At 39.0% G+C, this 18,943-nt stretch overlaps 1 protein-coding gene across 2 annotated transcripts in view; it reads right to left on the bottom strand.

Moving 5' to 3' along the window:
• GADL1 (glutamate decarboxylase like 1) overlaps window positions 1–18,943 on the bottom strand; it is an 81,834-nt gene that overhangs the window by 27,509 nt on the left and 35,382 nt on the right. For both annotated transcript variants that reach the window (XM_032703639.1, XM_032703647.1), the window contains exons 12-14: window positions 13,386–13,585; window positions 9,295–9,346; window positions 6,833–6,922 (exon numbers count right to left, since the gene is read on the bottom strand). In XM_032703639.1, the coding sequence (XP_032559530.1) occupies window positions 6,833–6,922; window positions 9,295–9,346; window positions 13,386–13,585 (342 nt within the window). The remainder of the gene's footprint in view (window positions 1–6,832; window positions 6,923–9,294; window positions 9,347–13,385; window positions 13,586–18,943) is intronic.

Below are 18,943 nucleotides of genomic sequence, written 5' to 3'. Positions count from 1 at the left end.
CTTAACAATAACAGTCATTTATATGCAGCTAAACTACAAAATTTTTATTAATCTGCTGCTGTATATTATGTAGTATTAGCTGCAAAATAAAAGATGTTGTTATTTTAACAAATTAATGCTTATTTTAGTTTTTAAATCTCTGAGCATCACCTTCTGCTGAGGAATGGTCACACTGCAACGTAAGTGTTGATTATTATCGTATTACTCATTTTGTGGCTTCACTGCTTGTTGTACCTCTCTCCCCTAACATCCTTGGCTGCAGCCCTGCCTCCACTGGGCCTCCTCATCTCACCTCTCCAAGAATGCTGCACTTCTGCCCCTCTTGAGCACAATACTGAGAATTCAGCTAGGTTCATTGAATCAGGAGATTTTGCAGCTCTTCTCTCCAGAAGCCTGTGAAACAGAGGTCTAAAACAGCACAGAGCATGCTGAGGATTTAATGTTAGGTTCTTTTTACTTGTATTTATAAATCACAGCCAAGCAAGGATCCTGGCACTCCTTAGGTTCCCCTTCTGAATAAGGAAGTCTTTTCCAAGGGTACTTCTGACTTCAGGTTGCCTAAGTCATGATTTGGGAGCTCCCCTTCTTGTTATCCATGTTAAAGACAGAGAAAAGATTTGGGAGCTCCCCTTCTTGTTATCCATGTTAAAGACAGAGAAAAGATTTGGGAGCTCCCCTTCTTGTTACCCATGTTAAAGATAGAGAAAAGATTTGGGAGCTCCCCTTCTTGTTATCCATGTTAAAGACAGAGAAAACTGTGCCAATTCCCCAGGTAGCTTCCTTGGTTAACTGCCTCATGTCACACAGGATGAATCTGAAGCTTCTGTTGACCTTGACAAACTAAATTCTGTTCCCTGACAAACTAAATTTCTTCAAACAACCCCTTTGGAGGTCCCCATCTGATATGCTGAAATGACAATCACTCCTCTAGAGGGTCTTTCTTTTAGACCTGCCAAAGTAATCTCTTCCCCTTGTAGATTTTAGTTTCTTGCAGTCCACAACAGATTGATAGGGTGCTTTAAAAGAAAACAAAAAGATAAAGGGATGGCACTACCAAAGTCTAGGCAGATGTGGTAGGTTGACCTTGGCTGGATGCCAGGAGCCCACCCAGCCACTCTATCACTCCTGTTCCCAGCCAGACAGGGGAGAGAGTAAGATGGAAAACAACTCGTGGGGTGGGATAAGGCAGTTTATTAAAGCAGAAGCCAGGTGAAATCTTGCACCGCCAAAGGTGAAAGATAACGCAGTTTATTCTCCACTTCCCATGAGCAGCCATGGTCGGCCACCCCCAAGAAGCAGGGGTTCAGCTCACATAACAGTTCCTCAGCAGGCAGCCATTGGAGTCAAGCAATGCCTGCCTTCCAGCTCCTTGCCTCAGCTTTTATATCTGGGTTGATGTCACATAGTACGGAATATCCCTTTGGTCAGTTTGGGTCAGCTGGCCTACTTGTGTCCCCTCCCAGGATCTTGCCCTCGATTGAGGAAGGAATGTTACAGTGCTGAGGCTGTGCTCAGCAGTAGCCAAAACACAGGTGTGTTATCAACACCCTTCCAGCTGCCAATGCAAAGCACAGCACTGTGAGGGCTGCTGTAGGGAAATGAACTCCCGCTCAGCCAGACCCAATACAGCAGACAACACTCATAACCTTTCCCTCATCCACTAAGTGAGTCACCCTGTCATAGAAGCCAATGATTTAGCCAGCCAAACGATTTAGCCAATCTAACTCTCATATAGTTCTGTGTAAATCTTACCATTGATTTTCCTGTCATTTGATGTGGCCCTCCAGTGAAACTCATGTCAAAGACAGCTAGATGCTAGAGGCAATAGGCTACTTGCTGTACCATAAAAATCACTCGTAAGAAAAGTTCACAGAAACATGCCTCTCTCGTTACTCTTCAAACACACACATAAAAATATTGTTTAATTGTTTTCTTGTTCAAGTGTAAGAAAAACTCAAAGTGTAGCACACAGGGATACCACCAAATCAAATAACATTTTGCACGCAAATCCCAAGTGAAAATACACTTGAAGTGATATACTTGGGACCTTCCTTATGCATAAACCTGGACTCACTGCATTTATTATCATGGTTATAATCTATATAGTTTTTCCTCTTGTTCTTCCAAAATATAGTGGGCAAACTTTACTAATATAACCAACTGGAGGTCTTATTTTTCCTTCCCATTCAAACCTTGTACCCTGTTCAATAGGTATTTTGAATGCCTAAATACTACTGAATCAGGTCCTTGATTAGTTTTTTATTTATACCACAAAGACCACAAGATTCAGAGGTTGCCAAGGCAACACCTGTTCACCCTCCATACATTCATGCTTTGATATGAAACCCCTCATTATATAAACGTATCAAAACCCCAGTCAGCATGACAGGCTGTTTTACAAATATACCTTCACATAACAGACAGCTGTAGCCTTCTCTTTAGGTGGGAGGGAAAGGTAGGAATAAGGTTACCTTTTACCAAGGGGGAGGGAGGAGGAGCAAAAATGGCATTCCAAGCTGTATAGGATTTAGTATGACATTGTATCCTGAGCCTTCTATTACAGCCAATAAATTTTGTATTACATGGGCAAAAATCCTCAAAAGGGCAGGAAGGAAACAAAACAAAACGAAAAACATCAACCACACCACACAAGTAGAGTCTAAGACTGAGATGCTGGAATTTTAAGTAAATGAAATTAACAACTGTATATAAAAGCTTTACTGAACCACTGGAAATCTGATACTCCAGCATATGTTTTTTAGAACTACAGACAAGGCAAAGTTTAGTAAATCACAAAAGACTTACTAGGAACCTACTGACACTTTTGAACCCTGATCTTGAGGTACTTAGCAATATACAACTAGCCTTCTTTACTGAGCAGTATTCAATATATAGTACTCTACCTACAGTTATGCTCCAGGATCCTTTATAGTTTTTCCTCTTGTTCTTCCAAAATACAGAGGGCAAACTTTACTGATATAACCCATTGGAGGTCTTGTTTTTCCTTCCCATTCATATCTTGGTCAATAGGTATTGTATAGGTATTGTACCCTGGGGTCCAGGCTACTGCAGGAGGAGGGATCTGTTAAAGATGGTTACTTCTGTGTCTCCTAGACCCACTGAGTTTGAGCAGCCTACAAACTGATCCAGAATACACAACACGGCTGTCTCCCTGGGTTAGCAACAGGATGGCAATAGGACAGTTCCAGATGTACACCTCCAAATTCTTCCTTGTGCCCTAGCACCCTCTGTGCTGCCAGGAGGCTTTCCAGAGACAGTTTTTCTAACAATCAGCTAATTCTACATCATCTGCAGACACTTCAGCATAAGCTGAGAAAGCTGACTTTTATAAAGAGAAGATTATTACAAGAAAGAACACGCACGGATACTTACAGGTATGGAAGAAATATGAAAATCAGAATGCTATCTGCTTGCATTTTTTTACTTCCTCCCTCACTTCCATTTCTGGCTTGTAATTTCCAGTTCCACTTTTCTCACTGTGACCCTGCGACACACTGACCATCCTCAGCAGTAAAAAAAAGTAAATCCTACAGTGTCACCAGAGGAAGAGGAGCGAAACTCCCACTGGGGGGCGCATACAGCACTAGCAAAGCCGTCGCTCCTTCATCCCGTCAGTTGTGCCAGTTCTAGGCCAGAGACAACCGCCCCCAGACCGCAATGACAAAATAACACCACTTACAGATATTTCTAGTTGGATCTAACAGCAGCTCCTCAATTACCTCAGAGAGCCCGTTTGTACAGTTTCTACAAGAAGAAATCCCTCCTCACTTGTGAGGAACGGCACTGAAAAACACCTTACACGGTCAGATCATTTATGGGTTACTGCATCCAAAGCCTTGCTGTACTATTTATAGAACTAGTTTCACTAAACAGCCACATCCTGCTGTAATCCCAAAAGGTCAAAGTGGTACCATAGTGTGGATGTGCAGAGAATTCCCAGTTTTACTGGGTAACAGAGTAACGTACTATTTATGCTGTTCTTTACTTCTCCCACCCCCATGTTAATTGGCTTTCCATAAAGGGTTCAGGTGATAAGTCAAATAACCAGCTAGTGGCTGTTCCAAATCCTTCAGGTCCCTCTTTCCTACCACCTTTCTGTTTTGAATGTAGAAGACTCTGAAGAGTAAAAATTGTACATCTAAAGTTCAAGGCCAGGCCATGGAATTCAACATACACAGCCCATGGGGGGGGGAAAGACACTTTTTATGTAGGATAGCTGACATTAGAATTAGGTATCATGCCGTGACCCACTCAGTCCTGACACATTTCCACATGAAGTGGGCATGGAAACTGGAGAAGAGCCAGTACAGCAGAAAACCTTCAGGGTTATTTTGCATAGGACTATGCAAATTCTTCGTGAAGCTGAGGAGTTGAAATCAGAACAATTTGCTTATCAACTTTAACCAGCACTAAAACTCATAACCAAACTTAGAAGACAGCATGTTATCCTGCACAATATTGCTGAATGAGTAGTTGAGTAAAATCAATTACTTGCTGTAGGGATTTTTAAGACGTATATTTCCCTAATTATTGTCAAATATGCAGGTCAACAAAAAGGAAGATTGATTTCTGGATAAACAGAATAACTGTGACATTAAAAGGGGATGTGAAAAGACAAATTGTGAATAGCTCATTTTAGTGAAATGAAGGGAATATTCAGGAAATGCTTGCAATCAAGAAACTCACACCCCCATCTGTCCATCAACTGCATCATGTAACAACCTCTCCAGCCTTAATCCTTGTATCATTTACACCTTGCTGATGAGGATGCATTCCCTCTTGTACAGTAATATATCTGTATTGATTAATGTAATATAAAGCCTATGTTCTTTGCATCAGCAATGATATAACAAATTGATGTTAGCTGGAAAAGTCAAGTCAGTCTTATTTTTTGTGACCCAGTGCTGCCATCTCATCTGCTCATTGATATATCTTTTGCCCCAAATTGGCCCTCAACATCCAAAAAGCAAGGTAAACCTATCCCTGTAGAGAATCAGGAAGGTGAAATAACATGTTTTAGTTGCAAAACAGGCTCACTTCTGCAGTGTCAAACTACTTCCCAGCAGTGTCTAAAATAACACAACTAACAATCATCATTTGTTGTTTCCCCTGGGAGACAAATTTGTGCCATTCAGTGCCCTGCTCTGCTAGGGAGTTTTGGTCTGTTTCATGGCAGATTTTTTTTTTCCAGGCTTTTGCGGGGAAGAGTGACATAGTTATATTTTAGGATTTGAGGTTTCTCCGTGTTTCATCAAAGGAGATAAAGGAATCAAGAAAATGTCACCTTGCCCACAAAAAGAGTGGTTGAGATCTGCAGCAGTGTTCAGTCCTTCAGAGACACTGCACCCAAGTTTCTTTCCCTCTAAGTTCTCTTCCACAGAACACTGGCTAGGAAATCTGCATTTCCAGCATCAGTCTACCTATATTAGTACATAAAAGAAAGCCAGGCATCTATTGCCTACCCCGACTGGAAGAACCATAGAGCAATAGAGCAAAGAACCAGTAAGTTACACTCAATAAGCTACTTAAATATACATGCTCAAAGCCATTTGTCGTGCTTCATCCCTTCCCTCTTCGGTCCCCTCTGTAGCATACATAAATCAAACAGTGACTGTTGCAGCACTATGTCTTCTATGCTTTCCCACTGCTGCTTTCCAAATCCACACTCCTCCATGGGCGGAGGAGCTGTTATACAGCTCTGTGTGTGTGTGTATACATACACACACACATTCATACACAGGCCTTCCACTCTAACATGAGGAAGGGAAGCCCCGTACGAAAGGATCATAACCCGTCCATGCTTTGCAAAAGCATGGCAAATGCAAAGCCCTTGCATCCACACTACAGCTGTGCACGGCTTTGTACTACCAAAGTATACTCTCCAAAACAATACAGACAGGGTTAAGGAAGACCTCTCCCTTAAAGACACCAGCCTCTAGCATAAATTGAAAGCAATTCCAGTGGAAGCTGCTGAGAGCAGATGTTATAGGAAGCATGCATGTATATATAGTATGTATAGCTTGTATGCATAGTAGGCACACCATATGCAAGCATGCATATGGTATACACATCTATGTTCTAGTATAAATTTCTAGTAGCAAATTCTAGGAAAAAATAAATGCAGAACACCAAAGCTCTTCCAGAGATAAGCAAACAATGAATTAAATTCAATTCCTCACAGAATAGCTTATTCAGTAAAACATAATACCACAATGTCTAGTGGCTTCTTAATTAAGTCTTAACTAACGAGTTCCCCAATAGTAACTTCACAATTTCACTGCTGCTTTTTTTCAAGATGTTCATGATTTCCTATCAGGATGGCAAAGAGTTACCAAAACACTCATTAGTGAAGTCTTTCCCACTGTATTTCCCCATTGTATTCCTATTGTCATTTATGTTTAACATCAGAAATATATTCTTAAGCACTTCCTCGCTTGCATTATCATAGATTATCATGGATAATGCAAGCCAAGTTCCAAGGACAGCGCTAAGTATATGAAACAGGTAATGAATAATCTGTCTAGACAAGAGATGCAGATACAATGCTGTTCCTCTTCTCTCAGTTCTGCCAGCTGCTAACAGCTTTGAAGTGAGCTGAATACTTGTTAATGCCTACACCTCTTACATTAAGAAAAAAATAATTAGCTTTTTCTAAGCGGAGAAAAAAACTTCAATCCTACCAACATCTATTTAAGGATTAAATCCCCGTTCTACTGATAGGTTATAAAAGTGAGCAAAGCCAAAGGCTATTTCACATACTTATCTGGCACACAGATAAATTAGTAAGTCTCAGGTAACACATGACGCTCACCTGGTGCAGCTTTTGCCAAAACTCAGGTCCATCCTCCATTTCTCTTAAGCTTGGTGGAATGTACCAAAAGCAGACGTTTGCAAACTCCGGCTAAACAAGAGAACAAATGATTGCTGATAAGATGTAACAAATGGGACAAGGATACATATTACAGCTTGTCAAAGAGTTATGCTTTGTTTTTGGGGGGTGAGGGGGAGGGAAGCCTTTGAGTTTATACCCTTTTCATTAAAACTTTCTTCTACGACTCACCTTTTGTATCCCTTTTTTGAAACTAGAAATAGTTTTCATACCATCCATTTCTGTTCCTGCTGCCAGAAAAAGGAAACCTGTTGGGGTTTTAATTTCATCTTCCTACATCCATATTTAACTCTGTTTTGCTCACAAAAAAATTTTGGTTTGGAAAAGTGTAAGAGAGGCATAAAAGGGTAAGTTATAGAATTCAAATTTTAAGCAACCTTTAAGAATACATTTTCTTTTTAGTGTTTTGGGCATTTTTGATGGAAATTTCCTATGATGTCTTTTACACAAAACACACAAGCTTAATTTTTGTCACCATTTAACGCTTGCACATCTAGTCATTTTTCTACTGAACAATGCCAATCTCCTTTTATATCACAGAACACACTATACAGTGCTAGACAATGATTTTCTCTATTTATACATTTTATAAGAATCTCAGGATCCTTTGCAGGATATGTGCCATATCCTGAATGTATCTTGTCCAATATCTAAGCAGGTGTTTTGGCAAAGGCCGAGATTCCACATTTCAGTTTCCCTCTAGAGAAGTTTTGCCTTTAAACTCAGCAGAGTTATCTGCAAGGCTCACAACAAAAGCATCTCTTCACCACACATTATAAAATAAGGCATTTTGTGCTTATGAGATTTCTGTGTCATATATGATAGAGAACACATTCCCAGCAGACCAGTCTAGGATCTCTATACATTTCCTGCTAATTTGGAACAATTTTTATTTTATTTGTACAGAGAGCAATAGCATGAGGAACAGATATGCCATCTAATCCCATTCAACACAACTCATAAAACCACTACAACAATCTTGACCTATGCTATTTGCAACACAGTATTCAACTGGCATCTATATTATAATATGGATTATGATCTCACACACCCCTCTCCTCTCCCACATGCCACCCTCACTGGTACTAGTTGAAAGAAAAAAAAAAAGTTAAAAGAGAGCTTGGTAGCTGAGTCACACCATCTCTTTAGTCCACTGTGAATGTGGTTGCTATTATAATCCCAGGCAGTCTCCTGAACGAGGAGAGCCCACCAGCTGAGACATGTTCTTTCATGAAAGGGCACTGAGAGCTGCTCATATCATTTTCCGCTTCACTTCAAAGAATGCATTAAATACAATTTAATCATCAAGAAGAATATCATTGTCAGCAGGAACAGAGCTGCAAACCTGCCGTGTGTTGCCACCAAAAAGTCCCTTTTCTTTCCCCAAAGAGCATGCATTGACTACACACATAAACACAGACACTGAAAAGGCAGTGCCTTCCTCAGAAGCACAAGCACTAGCTCGCTGTTACAGGGTTTATTTTAAAACTATTTAAAATCAGATGGCAGGAGTAGACAGATGGTATATATTACCATATTGCCATCGCCTATGTTGCTTTCTTGATTATCTCAGTTTCCTCTCACACATCAAATATATCATCCCCCTCTGAAAATACCATTCATCCTAAAAAACTACCCCCAGCCATGCTTCACACTCTATTTCTAGTTATGTTGTCACAGCTCTTATCCAAGCAGGTAAGCACTTACACACAAAAGAGTTCAAGATGACTCAAGCACAAGTGCATTTCCAGGCCACAGAGGATCATCTTTCTAAGCTTTTTGTCTGAAGCCCAACTTACTTTCAGGAAAAGGGCTCATGTAACTGGGCCTAGCTGCCTGACAGCAGTCTTTCTTTGAATTCTCATTGCTTGTCCCTCTGCACTCCTGAAAACTTTTTCTTAATCCTTGCTCAACTTCCATCTCAGGAAGTGCTATAGTCCATCCTATAGCACTCCCTTCAATCTCACTTTTAATCCAGATATCCCATTTCTGCAGGAACTAAACAGCAGCCTCTGTTCTCAACAGCTTTCACATCTGGGTATTCTACAATAACAAAAAATGCACAGCTTTTTACAGACTTGCCACTTTACTGACCTCATCATGTGCTGCTGGCCTAATATTCTTCAGTCAATTAGCAGTGTTCAAAGTTAAAGAGAAAATTTGCATTGTATGAATAGGGTAAAATATTTTTTATATTTTGTATTTCATCTATCCTAACAGGGAATATAGCGCTTGTTATGTGTGTTCAGTCATATCTGTGGATACACACACTTATTAAATTATATACTTCAAATACATATTGATAATTGACTAAAGAGAGCAAAAATCAAACAATAGACACTTCCCACCAATAACAACAGCAGTTCAGTTCCCTGTTCACTTACCTCCAAAAGAAGCTGAAATCCCTCTCTTTTTTTAATTTCCTCCACTAGATATCTGTAATTAAAAATGCAGGGGTTTAAAGCATAGAACAAAACAATACAAACAGAAAACAATAACAAAAGGTCTTTAACGTGTGGGGTTTTTTCCTTTTTCTTTTTTTCACACTAAAGAAACTACAGAGTTAAACCTCATTTCTACCTGCTGTGAAAATGCAATACCTATCAGTTCCTGGAAACAAATGAAGGATACAGCCAGCCAAGGAGCGTTGAGAAGAAGTCAAAATCTGTCCTCAGGCACAGATTTTCAATGGAGCCACACAGCACAAATTGATCCTATTTGCATTAGGTTGTGAACTTTCCCAATGCAAATTTCCATTGATGTTGGTCTTTACAAATTAATCCCTCCATCTCTTGTTCTCAAGTGCTGATGCTGTGTTGCAATGTTATTTCGTAGTCACCCTGACACCTGTTGCATTACTACTATCACCAGAAACTCTTAGTTTAGCCCAGAATTTAAAAATTTGAGCGTACTTGAAGCCCAACAATTTTCCCAGTACTGCCCTTGTTCCACACTGTACACAACAGTGTACATTTCCATTCAGTGAGCCACTGCTTATGCACAATAATCGCTGGACATCCTACGCTAACATACTGAGATGAGAATTTCTTTCCTCTCTCCCCTGACAAGCATGAAAAACCCAGAAGTCTTCAATGGAAAGATGGGTTTGAATCAAAACTTCAGACACAGCTTCAGTTTATAGAATTTTTTTAAAACATGACCTCAACTTTGCCATGGCACAGGAATTCTGAAGCAAAGAGGACACAGCTGGGACTTCTCTCTTTATTCTCCTCCCCTCAAAGCCTCCCAAAGAAAAACTCCAAAGAATTCACCTCAAATTCACACAGCTTTTCCATGTCAACAGAATTTTAGTCTTCTACATGAAAATTTTGCTGCCTAACAGGAAGAAAACTGACACAGTTTAACTACTGATTTTGCACAAATCTGTTCTTTGTATTTACTATTTGGCATTTTCCTGCCTGCAGCTACATTACTGGTCATCACTAGTAATTCTTTTATCCACTACTTGAAGAACAAAAATATTGCCAAAATAACCCTCAGTGGTCCTATCCACGTGTCTGAAACTTGCCCCCACAGGGACACCTCTAGCCCAGTTGTATCTGCAGTGCCTGCTATTTGGCAGACGTGCTGCAGGAACAGGTTGGCTAGGGAAGCAATAAACAATACCCTAGATGGCACATGTTTTTTAAAGCTGTGCATAGGGAGTTGTCACACTGTTTGTCATTAACAAGTGCTGTGCCTGTGACTCATTACTTCAGCACACACCCCAGCAGTGGAGTGCCAGTTCCCACAGCACACAGGCCTAGGAGTTGTGGTGTGCACTGTTGAGATGTTCCCTCTCACTGTAACAAATCAGCGTTCTGGGTTGTTTCTGTCATGACCATTTAGATCCCACTGTATGCAGCTGTTTGTTATCCAGCTGTTAATGCCCACGCTACCACGTAGGTTGAAAGAGAAGCATGATGAAAGGCAAGTAGAAGGGTAGATATCATGTGAGCATGTTGGGGGGCACCTGTTTCTGTTGGGTAAATGTCTTAGGTAAAACAAGTTTGGTGCTTTTGTCCTGTTTATTAGAAGATACCTGTCTGTGCCATAAAACCAATATTCAGCAACATCAGCTTGCTATTCATAATTTATTTTTTCTTTAATAAATCACAAAAGGGAAATCTATGCATGATCACTTTTTTTTTTTTTTGAGGTCTTGAATTGTTAGAGCTATTTCACAATGTGCTTGATACCTTTCCCTCCTGCCACAAGTGCCTTTTTTTTTATACCACCATCTGACATAGGCTATCTGATGTCGGTCAAGTTCACAACACTGTTAATCATGTTCTTAACTACACTGCCAATAGCCTAAGAAGGCAACCATTAGAAAAATCCATCGCCCATGATTTATCTTGCCAGCATCATTTGATGGCAGTGGAGCAATTTATTCCGTGCATCTTTCCACAGTTGACAGTGAAGTTTTATTATCATGTCACAGTTGTAGAACATCAGAAGGTCTTGAGTTTTAGTGAGGACTGAAGTACACAGACAAGTGGCATTTGCTATGATTAAGCCTTGCAGAAAATAAGGGGCAGAGATCTGCAGTGAAAGTAGACATATGTCTGCTAACAGTGGGTGTCAGAAGAGGAAATGCAGAAAAACTGCAAAGAAGCTGAAGCATAAAATGTAGAGGGGCTTACAGTAGTTGTATTTGAAAAGCCGTTTACTTCTGGGCTTTTTTAGTGTACTTCATAAAGCAACATCCCTGCATTAAAAATAATTGGGCAGAAAAAATAATCCGGAAAAAATCTGACGCAATCAGCTAGATGCTCTACTCTAGCTATTTTAAAAGTAAGCCTTTCCAAATAGGTAGCATCACGATATCCCTGGGATATTTAGTACCCTGAAAGCATGATACAACTCCAGAACAAAAAGATATTACTGGAATAGCCAATAAACAAAGTTTGATGTACCAGAAATACATGCTTGCAATTACCCTAAAACCTTTGCAGGTCTGCTTGGCTACTGGGGAAAAAAAAAAAAAGCAATATTGCCCTTAAATTCTATAGACAGTAGACTAGTTCCAGAAAGTTTAAAAATTAAATTTCTTCTTTATGGAAAAAACCCAAAACAATGAAGAAACAGAAGAGACAAGCCAGTCGCTCCTTAGAAGTGCTACCAACTGGATCCTAACATTAAAACAGAAATATCGATCCCATAAAGGTCATTAGTCACTACATAGTCAGTCAAACAATCTTGGCCAATGACCTCGATAAGGCTGAATTCCCCCACTAATAATGGAATGAATTACTTACTCTGTACAGACAAGGAACAGTACAATGCTTCAGAACAAAAAAAAGGTGCAACTTAACCAGAAGATATCAAAAACATATAGCCGGCCAAAAAATTAGTGGTTTTAAAAAAAAATAAAATAAAGAAAAAGGTCATGGCTCATTTGAGCTTTTCTGGGTTTGCTTCTTTCTTTTAATTCCTTTTAAATCCACTCTGGATCTAGGTCAGGGGTATTTTTACCTTTTAAGTAACTTCACTACAGTGAGGCTATTCCTTTAATTTTCATTGAAGTAAACATTCAGTTCTTTTTGTCTTGCTAGTTCATATAAAAAAATAAAATGTCAATATCAATGATTTGACTTATGGAAACGTGTAGCTAGTCTGGTGAAATTTCCATTGTGATTTATCTCTTATAAATTCTGAACAAACATGATACTTAAAGTTAATTCTTTTTAATGGGACATTATCTATCCTATTTCAAAATCATTTCTTCTATGAGAAGAGAAAACCATCTGTATATGGAAGCTTCTTCCCAGAAACCAAGACATCATCATCACTTTAGAACCACCTTCTAGCAATCATTCTGCTGAATTCAGTTGAGAAACTCATTTCTGCAAGACCAAAAACTTAGTGAAATTGAAGAGGACGTGTGTGGGGAAGATCACAAGAAAAAGGTGTTTCTGTCCCTAACAGAACACACTGTAAGCATTAAGAACTTCAATATAAACTTGTGGAGAAAAAACAAGCAGTATGTCAGAACAATATGCCTTCATACACCTCTACAACATCCTAACATTAACAGTGTTCTCATATGAATTTCCCTGCATCATCAGCTTTCTGCATTTCCTTGGTGATGAGGAAGTGACAGGAGAGTGGCTAATTCACTTATTGCTAGATCCTGGCACATGAGGCTGTTTTTACATTGACACCAGAACACATAACTGAGTTAGAAGAAGGTGTATTGGTAAGTCTATCCTGTGTCTGGTTCACATAATATAAATGTTTGACAATACTGTTTACCAACACCTACGCTTATTGCTGAAAGCACTAATTACTACTAAATATTATAGCAAATGTAATAACACTATTATTGTTATTAGTTCCTCCTATTATACACAAACAAAAGGAGAGGGGAAAAAAGTAACAAGGTGGTCTGTTCTGGGATACGGAGTATCAGCAGTGTCAGCATTTTGGCAAATTAGACAGAGTAGATGTATTCAAAACTGTGAGGAGGTACCTTGCCAAAGCCAGTGCCCTGTTTACTCTCTCCTCCAGGCCTGTTGTTCCCAATGCTTTCCACATCAGCCAGAATTTGAATGCATCCGGACGTCTGCTGCACTGAATGGACTTGTCACCAGTGTCATAGCTGACATCATAGAACTTGTCCTGCTGGAACAGGTATGCAGCCTCAGCAGAGTAACATTTCTTCAGAAGGCCCTATTAGAAACACAACGGAGACTTAGATTCCTGGTTTCCTGATCAAACCACTTCACAAGCCAAAGCCTATTTTTTCCTGTCTGTACCAATGGCTTATTAAAACAGACTTGGATGTGCAGGATACTCTCCAAAGCGTATGGTGTCATTTAAGAATCCTGGATGAACTTAAACCCAGTGAAGTCAGCACTGACAACAAGCAAACTTTTTCATTATTATTATTTTCTCCATAATGTCACTGAAGAGTGGCAGGTTGAAGAGAAATTTTGAGTCAGAATCTCAAGAAATCATGGAAGTGGGTATCACAGAAAGAGTTGTCCAAAGACATATATGGATGGGAAAGAGGGAGAAGAAGTAGACACCTATGTCCACTGCTCCAGTCTTTAGATGGAAGGACAGCCCCTGAAGAACTTCCTACATGTTCACAAATGGCTCAATCTATTCCTTCTTTGGTTAGTTGCAGGTAAGGAAGATTTTAGCCCCAAAAAATAAATGTTTAGCCCTTATCAGCAAATAATCACTGTAGATTTAGCATAGGCTATCTGACTGTTTGAGCAGAAAGACTACAAGGAGATTAGTACCACACCCATTTTTGTCTCATTTTACAGTTCAGACAAATTTAACATTCGAAAATAAACGTGAGGAAAGTACTTGCACATACCATAATCATGGTTTGTTAATAAAATCATTTTTATTCAGTGATCTCCAGCCTCCAGTTTCTGAGAGGCTGCCTGAGCAGAGATGAGCAGCAGAAAACAGACAAAGATTAACAAGTAACGTGGCAAGTTCCAGCAGAGAACAAGGCTGTGAAACAGAAAGCACAGAGGTTGTTATAGGTTTAAAGGTACGGAGGAAGAGACTGGCCATTGGCTGAAGAATGAAATATCAAAATATATTCTGTAATACTGTGAGGTAGAGAGAAGGGCTGGCAGAAAGCAGGTTACAAAATTAAAGATGAGGGTGGCCCTACAAGGGGCCCAGAAGAAAGAAAAGGTTATAGATTTGTCAGTGAAGTGGGTAAGAAAAGTAAAACACAACCTATAATACTCGAATAGAAATTTAGATGAGTTTAAAAGCATGGCTACTGCACCTGATTCAGATCTGGAAACACCTATTTAAGTGACAGCTGAACCTGTACAGAACAGACAAGGAACAGAAGTGGACAGCAAGACACAAGTTGCTAAACAGAAGACCACAACTCATTTTCCAGTTCAACATCACTCTTCAATTTGAACCAACAGAAAAAGTATTTCACATTTCATTCTTTTCTCTGCATCTGCTGAAAGTCTGATTTTGAAATGGCAGACAGGTCTGACATCACTCTTAATCAAAGTGTCATATTCCTGTAACAGAGGTATCATTCTTGATCTACATTACAATACACTACTGATAACTTTAGGACTGGCAATAAAATAGAGAAAAAAGGTCAAGACCAAAAAACACCAACAGATAATTAACCCACTGGCATACACAGAATAACTCTGCCTCTCTCCTAGACTTTTCAATTCCCTCCATCAATACTAAAAGCAACACAAACAAAAAAACCCACCTATGCACCTATTTGTAAGAGCACAAAAGGAGAACACCACCAAAGGTTGCTCCACAGCTTCTGTAAGGGTTTGACAGTCTCATTGTAATATTGCTGATTTGCTAAAAGTACAGCAAATTCAGTCTGAACTCTTCAGTCATAGGTCCAGCACATTCAGCCTTGTGAAAAGACAGTTTATGTGACAGCTTGGGGGAAAAAAGGGCCAGCACCCGCTCTCCCTTTACAAACATCAGTGATAATGTGCAGCTACAGCACAGGGTAGCCATAGCTGGAAAGCCAGTGCTGGGTGCAGTGTTTTGCAATGTGTAAGATTCTCACAGTTACTTTCCAACTTTCTCAGAAAAAGAAAGGCAGAAAAAGGACATTAGAAACCCAACAGTCAAGCACTGAAGCATCCATATTTTACAGGTTTTTTTACAGCTTTGTGTTCTCTGGCTAGCAGCTGCCCAACAAGGAACAGGAGTCATTCTGTGAAGCCATTGTGCTCTATTCGTTTAAATCTACATACCTTGATTTTCAGGGAATAAACAAGTTTACTAGACATGGTCTTAAAAAAACAAACAAACACCAAGCAAACAAACAAGCAAAAAAAGGCAGCACCATCTATCCACAAATTTAATTTTTTTGTCTCTTGCTGACTTAAATATTTGCATAGTGTTTCTGTCGTGAACGCATTGATCAATGTGGGACTATCTTCTGTCTTATCAGAATGCAACGCAGCTACACAATAGAGGACATCACAGAATATTAGTTCCCCTCATGCCTGTCCTCTGAAAAATAATAACTGTTGTTTGTCACAAGAAACCTAAACTCAATTGGTAATATTATAGAAAGACTGAGAAGTTCACTTAAGATCACAGTACAGCTGCAGAGTTTAATAGTTTAAACTCTTTAGAGTGACAACGCAACAAGAACAAATAGTTCAATGGCCCAGAGTGAACTCCAGTTCTTGGGAATATATTTCACTATTAAAAAAAAAAAAAAAAAAAGGCAGGTACTGTCCTATACTCCTGGTGCATTCAAAGCTGACAAGACATGCGGGCTTGATGATCCTTGATAATCAACATGCTTGATAATGCAACACGCTCAAGAAATCCTGCTGAAGACACTGCCTACTCTCAATCTACAGAGGCAAGCACAGTGACATCCTCATGCATGTTACTGGAGCAGACAGAAAAAGAAACAAAAATCATTCTTCATGAGAAAGAAAGAAATATTACAGAAGAAAGGTGGAGAAGAAAGAGAAGGGAAAAGAAAGGGAACATTGCAGAACAGAGTTTGGGAAGGGAGGACAGCAGAAAAGAAAAAAAATCCAAAAGAAATATTATGCTTAAGAAAGCAGTTACTCTTTGATTGCTGCTGTCTCAAAATTAAGAGATTGAAACTTCCTACATGCTGAAGACATAAAAAGTCATCTCAATTTTCCTAGTCAAATTATGGAAAAGCAGAAGAGAAAAAAAAAAAAAAGGCAAGAAACATGGCTTAAATATGTTTTCTAACTCAATGCTCTCAGTCCCAAGAAGATGCCAAGAGTTTTCCACACAATAACTGAGCTGCTCCATCTGTTTAGAAGAATTGCAAAAATTTCATTAGAAGTGCCTCATTTGACAAGTTTTGACTTTCTTCAGCACCTTTTATCTTTCTACAGTTTTTACAGAGACTTATAGTCAGGTTGCTAAAGTTTAGATAATGGAAATACTATTTTCATGGAGGCCCCAGTCTACTGTGAAGTCTCAAAGAGCTTTTGATTTTGATGAAGTCTACGGATAGTTGCTGTGTGTTCTAATTAATGGGAAATTAATGAATAATTATTGATACTGAAACCTAGAGCTCCATTTTCATAATTCGACATATTTTTCTCATTGAACAGAGTTACCTACAGCAAGTCTTCTGATCTCTTTCCATTTTCATTGCTAGTTAAAAGTGAATTTCAATTTCATTAACAAAATATCTTTTTTCCTCAAGACAAACATCTCCCTGATTTGCCTTATCTGAAGCAGTATGAACATCATACTTGAAAATTCTCAAAAGTAGTTCAGTGTGAAAGGCAATTCTAGGAATTCACTTCAAGAGGTGAGAAGAGGTCTCAGTTGCACTAACCCCAAGTGAAAAGCAATGAGAATAGGGTATTTCCTGCAGGTGCCCTGGAAAGGAATCAGGGAGGTAGATATCTCTATGATGTTGCTAATGATGAGGAAGAGATTACACTGTAGATGGCTTCCATCACCTTAATCAATTATATTCTTGTTAAACTGAGATTTAATTAGCTACATTGAGACTTTATTCTTAACAAATAAGTGAAAATTCTGCTCATTGCTTAGAATTGATTCTTAATTACCTAACCTAGTGCTTCACTCTAATGAGTCACTGGCAGTGACGGTAAACAGTAGTTCTCTATTTATATGGTGATAATATTTACACCGATATGGATTATAGCAAGGACAAACTGTAGTAGCTCTGTGGTTTTAAGGGAGTATTTACAACCCAAGACTGATTCCTAGCACTTTAAGAACATTGGAGAGCAAAACTGACTTCACTAATGTTTTGAGATTATTGCTCCATCTAGCTTTGTGTTTAAACAGTCACTGCAATTCATGCCTCAGCAATACAAGTGTTTTCTGAGTAAGACTATTCTATTAGAGAAGTGATGAAAGTTACTCAGGGCATGGCAGTGAAAAAGGAATAACTGTGCAATTCTTGAGTGCTTTAAGCACTGAAGAACTACTGTCATTGATCTGAGCTTTTATAGAGGATTAACCAATCTCTCTTTCCCTTTGGTGAAAATACTTCTCCCATCTAATCAAGTCAAACACATATTTCTGTCTTCTGTCTCTACCTTCTTTGGAAATATTCCAGTTTTGTTTCACTAAGGCTGGAAGATACTCTTTTATCAGCATTTCACTGCAGTTTATCCTTTTTTTTCTTTTTTTTAAATCTGTATGGGAAAATATTTAAATACAATGTTTTATTCTAACAGGCTAGCTACAATGTCTTAAGCCTGTTAATAATGCTAAACCATACTGGGGCTAAGTGGCAAAAAAACCCAAACCAAACAAAACTAGTCACTATTACTTTTGCTAATGGGAAATTACAGTGTTACCACCACAACTGAAATGTGATGACACCTTCTAAAGGTTGTCTTTTCATACAGAAAGTATGAAAGAGAGAAAGAAAAACTGAAGGGGATTAATTTGTTTACTTATAATCAACTAAGCCTAATTCTGAGGTACTCCACAGTTTCCAAATGGACCTCAAAGCAAATGAGAAGACAGAGTAACAAAACTTCCTTAATCAGTCTTTCAAAGGGAGATAAGGCGTGATTCATAAATAGGACTTAACATTCATGATTAACATTTTGTTGCTTTGATTTCTTGCAGAATTCAGCATTTCAGCAACCACCTGAGGTTCTTTGAACATTCACTGGCAGAGCAATGTGTTCCAAACTCTTCCAGCTCCCACTGAGGCATCCTAACCACAATGCAAAGGAATTATGTTTACGTGTAAATGTGTGCTTCATCTGCAGCCATAGGTATTTATGTACTTTAAGAGCAGCGGAACAAGCTCTCAAGTGAGAAAATGATACACGTGCTCTTTCCTTCTCTTACTGGTGTGAAAATAACATTTTTAATGGAAAACTGGAGTCAGCTGCCTATTCTGGTTATGGAGAGGATCAAAGTGAAGCAACGCTTTTCTGTCAAAGTGTCTTAAATATGCATTTGATCTTTTTTTCTTATGGATTTATATTCCAGCTAGTTAATAAGAAAGTACTCAAATTTGTATGTGTCTCTTTGCATATAAAGACTGCATTGGCA

This window comes from Chiroxiphia lanceolata, chromosome 1 (genome assembly GCF_009829145.1).
Source record: "Chiroxiphia lanceolata isolate bChiLan1 chromosome 1, bChiLan1.pri, whole genome shotgun sequence".
In the NCBI taxonomy this organism is placed as follows: Eukaryota; Metazoa; Chordata; class Aves; order Passeriformes; family Pipridae; genus Chiroxiphia; species Chiroxiphia lanceolata.
Note: the sequence above shows the minus strand (reverse complement) of the source record. Positions and strands in the feature narration are given on the sequence as shown.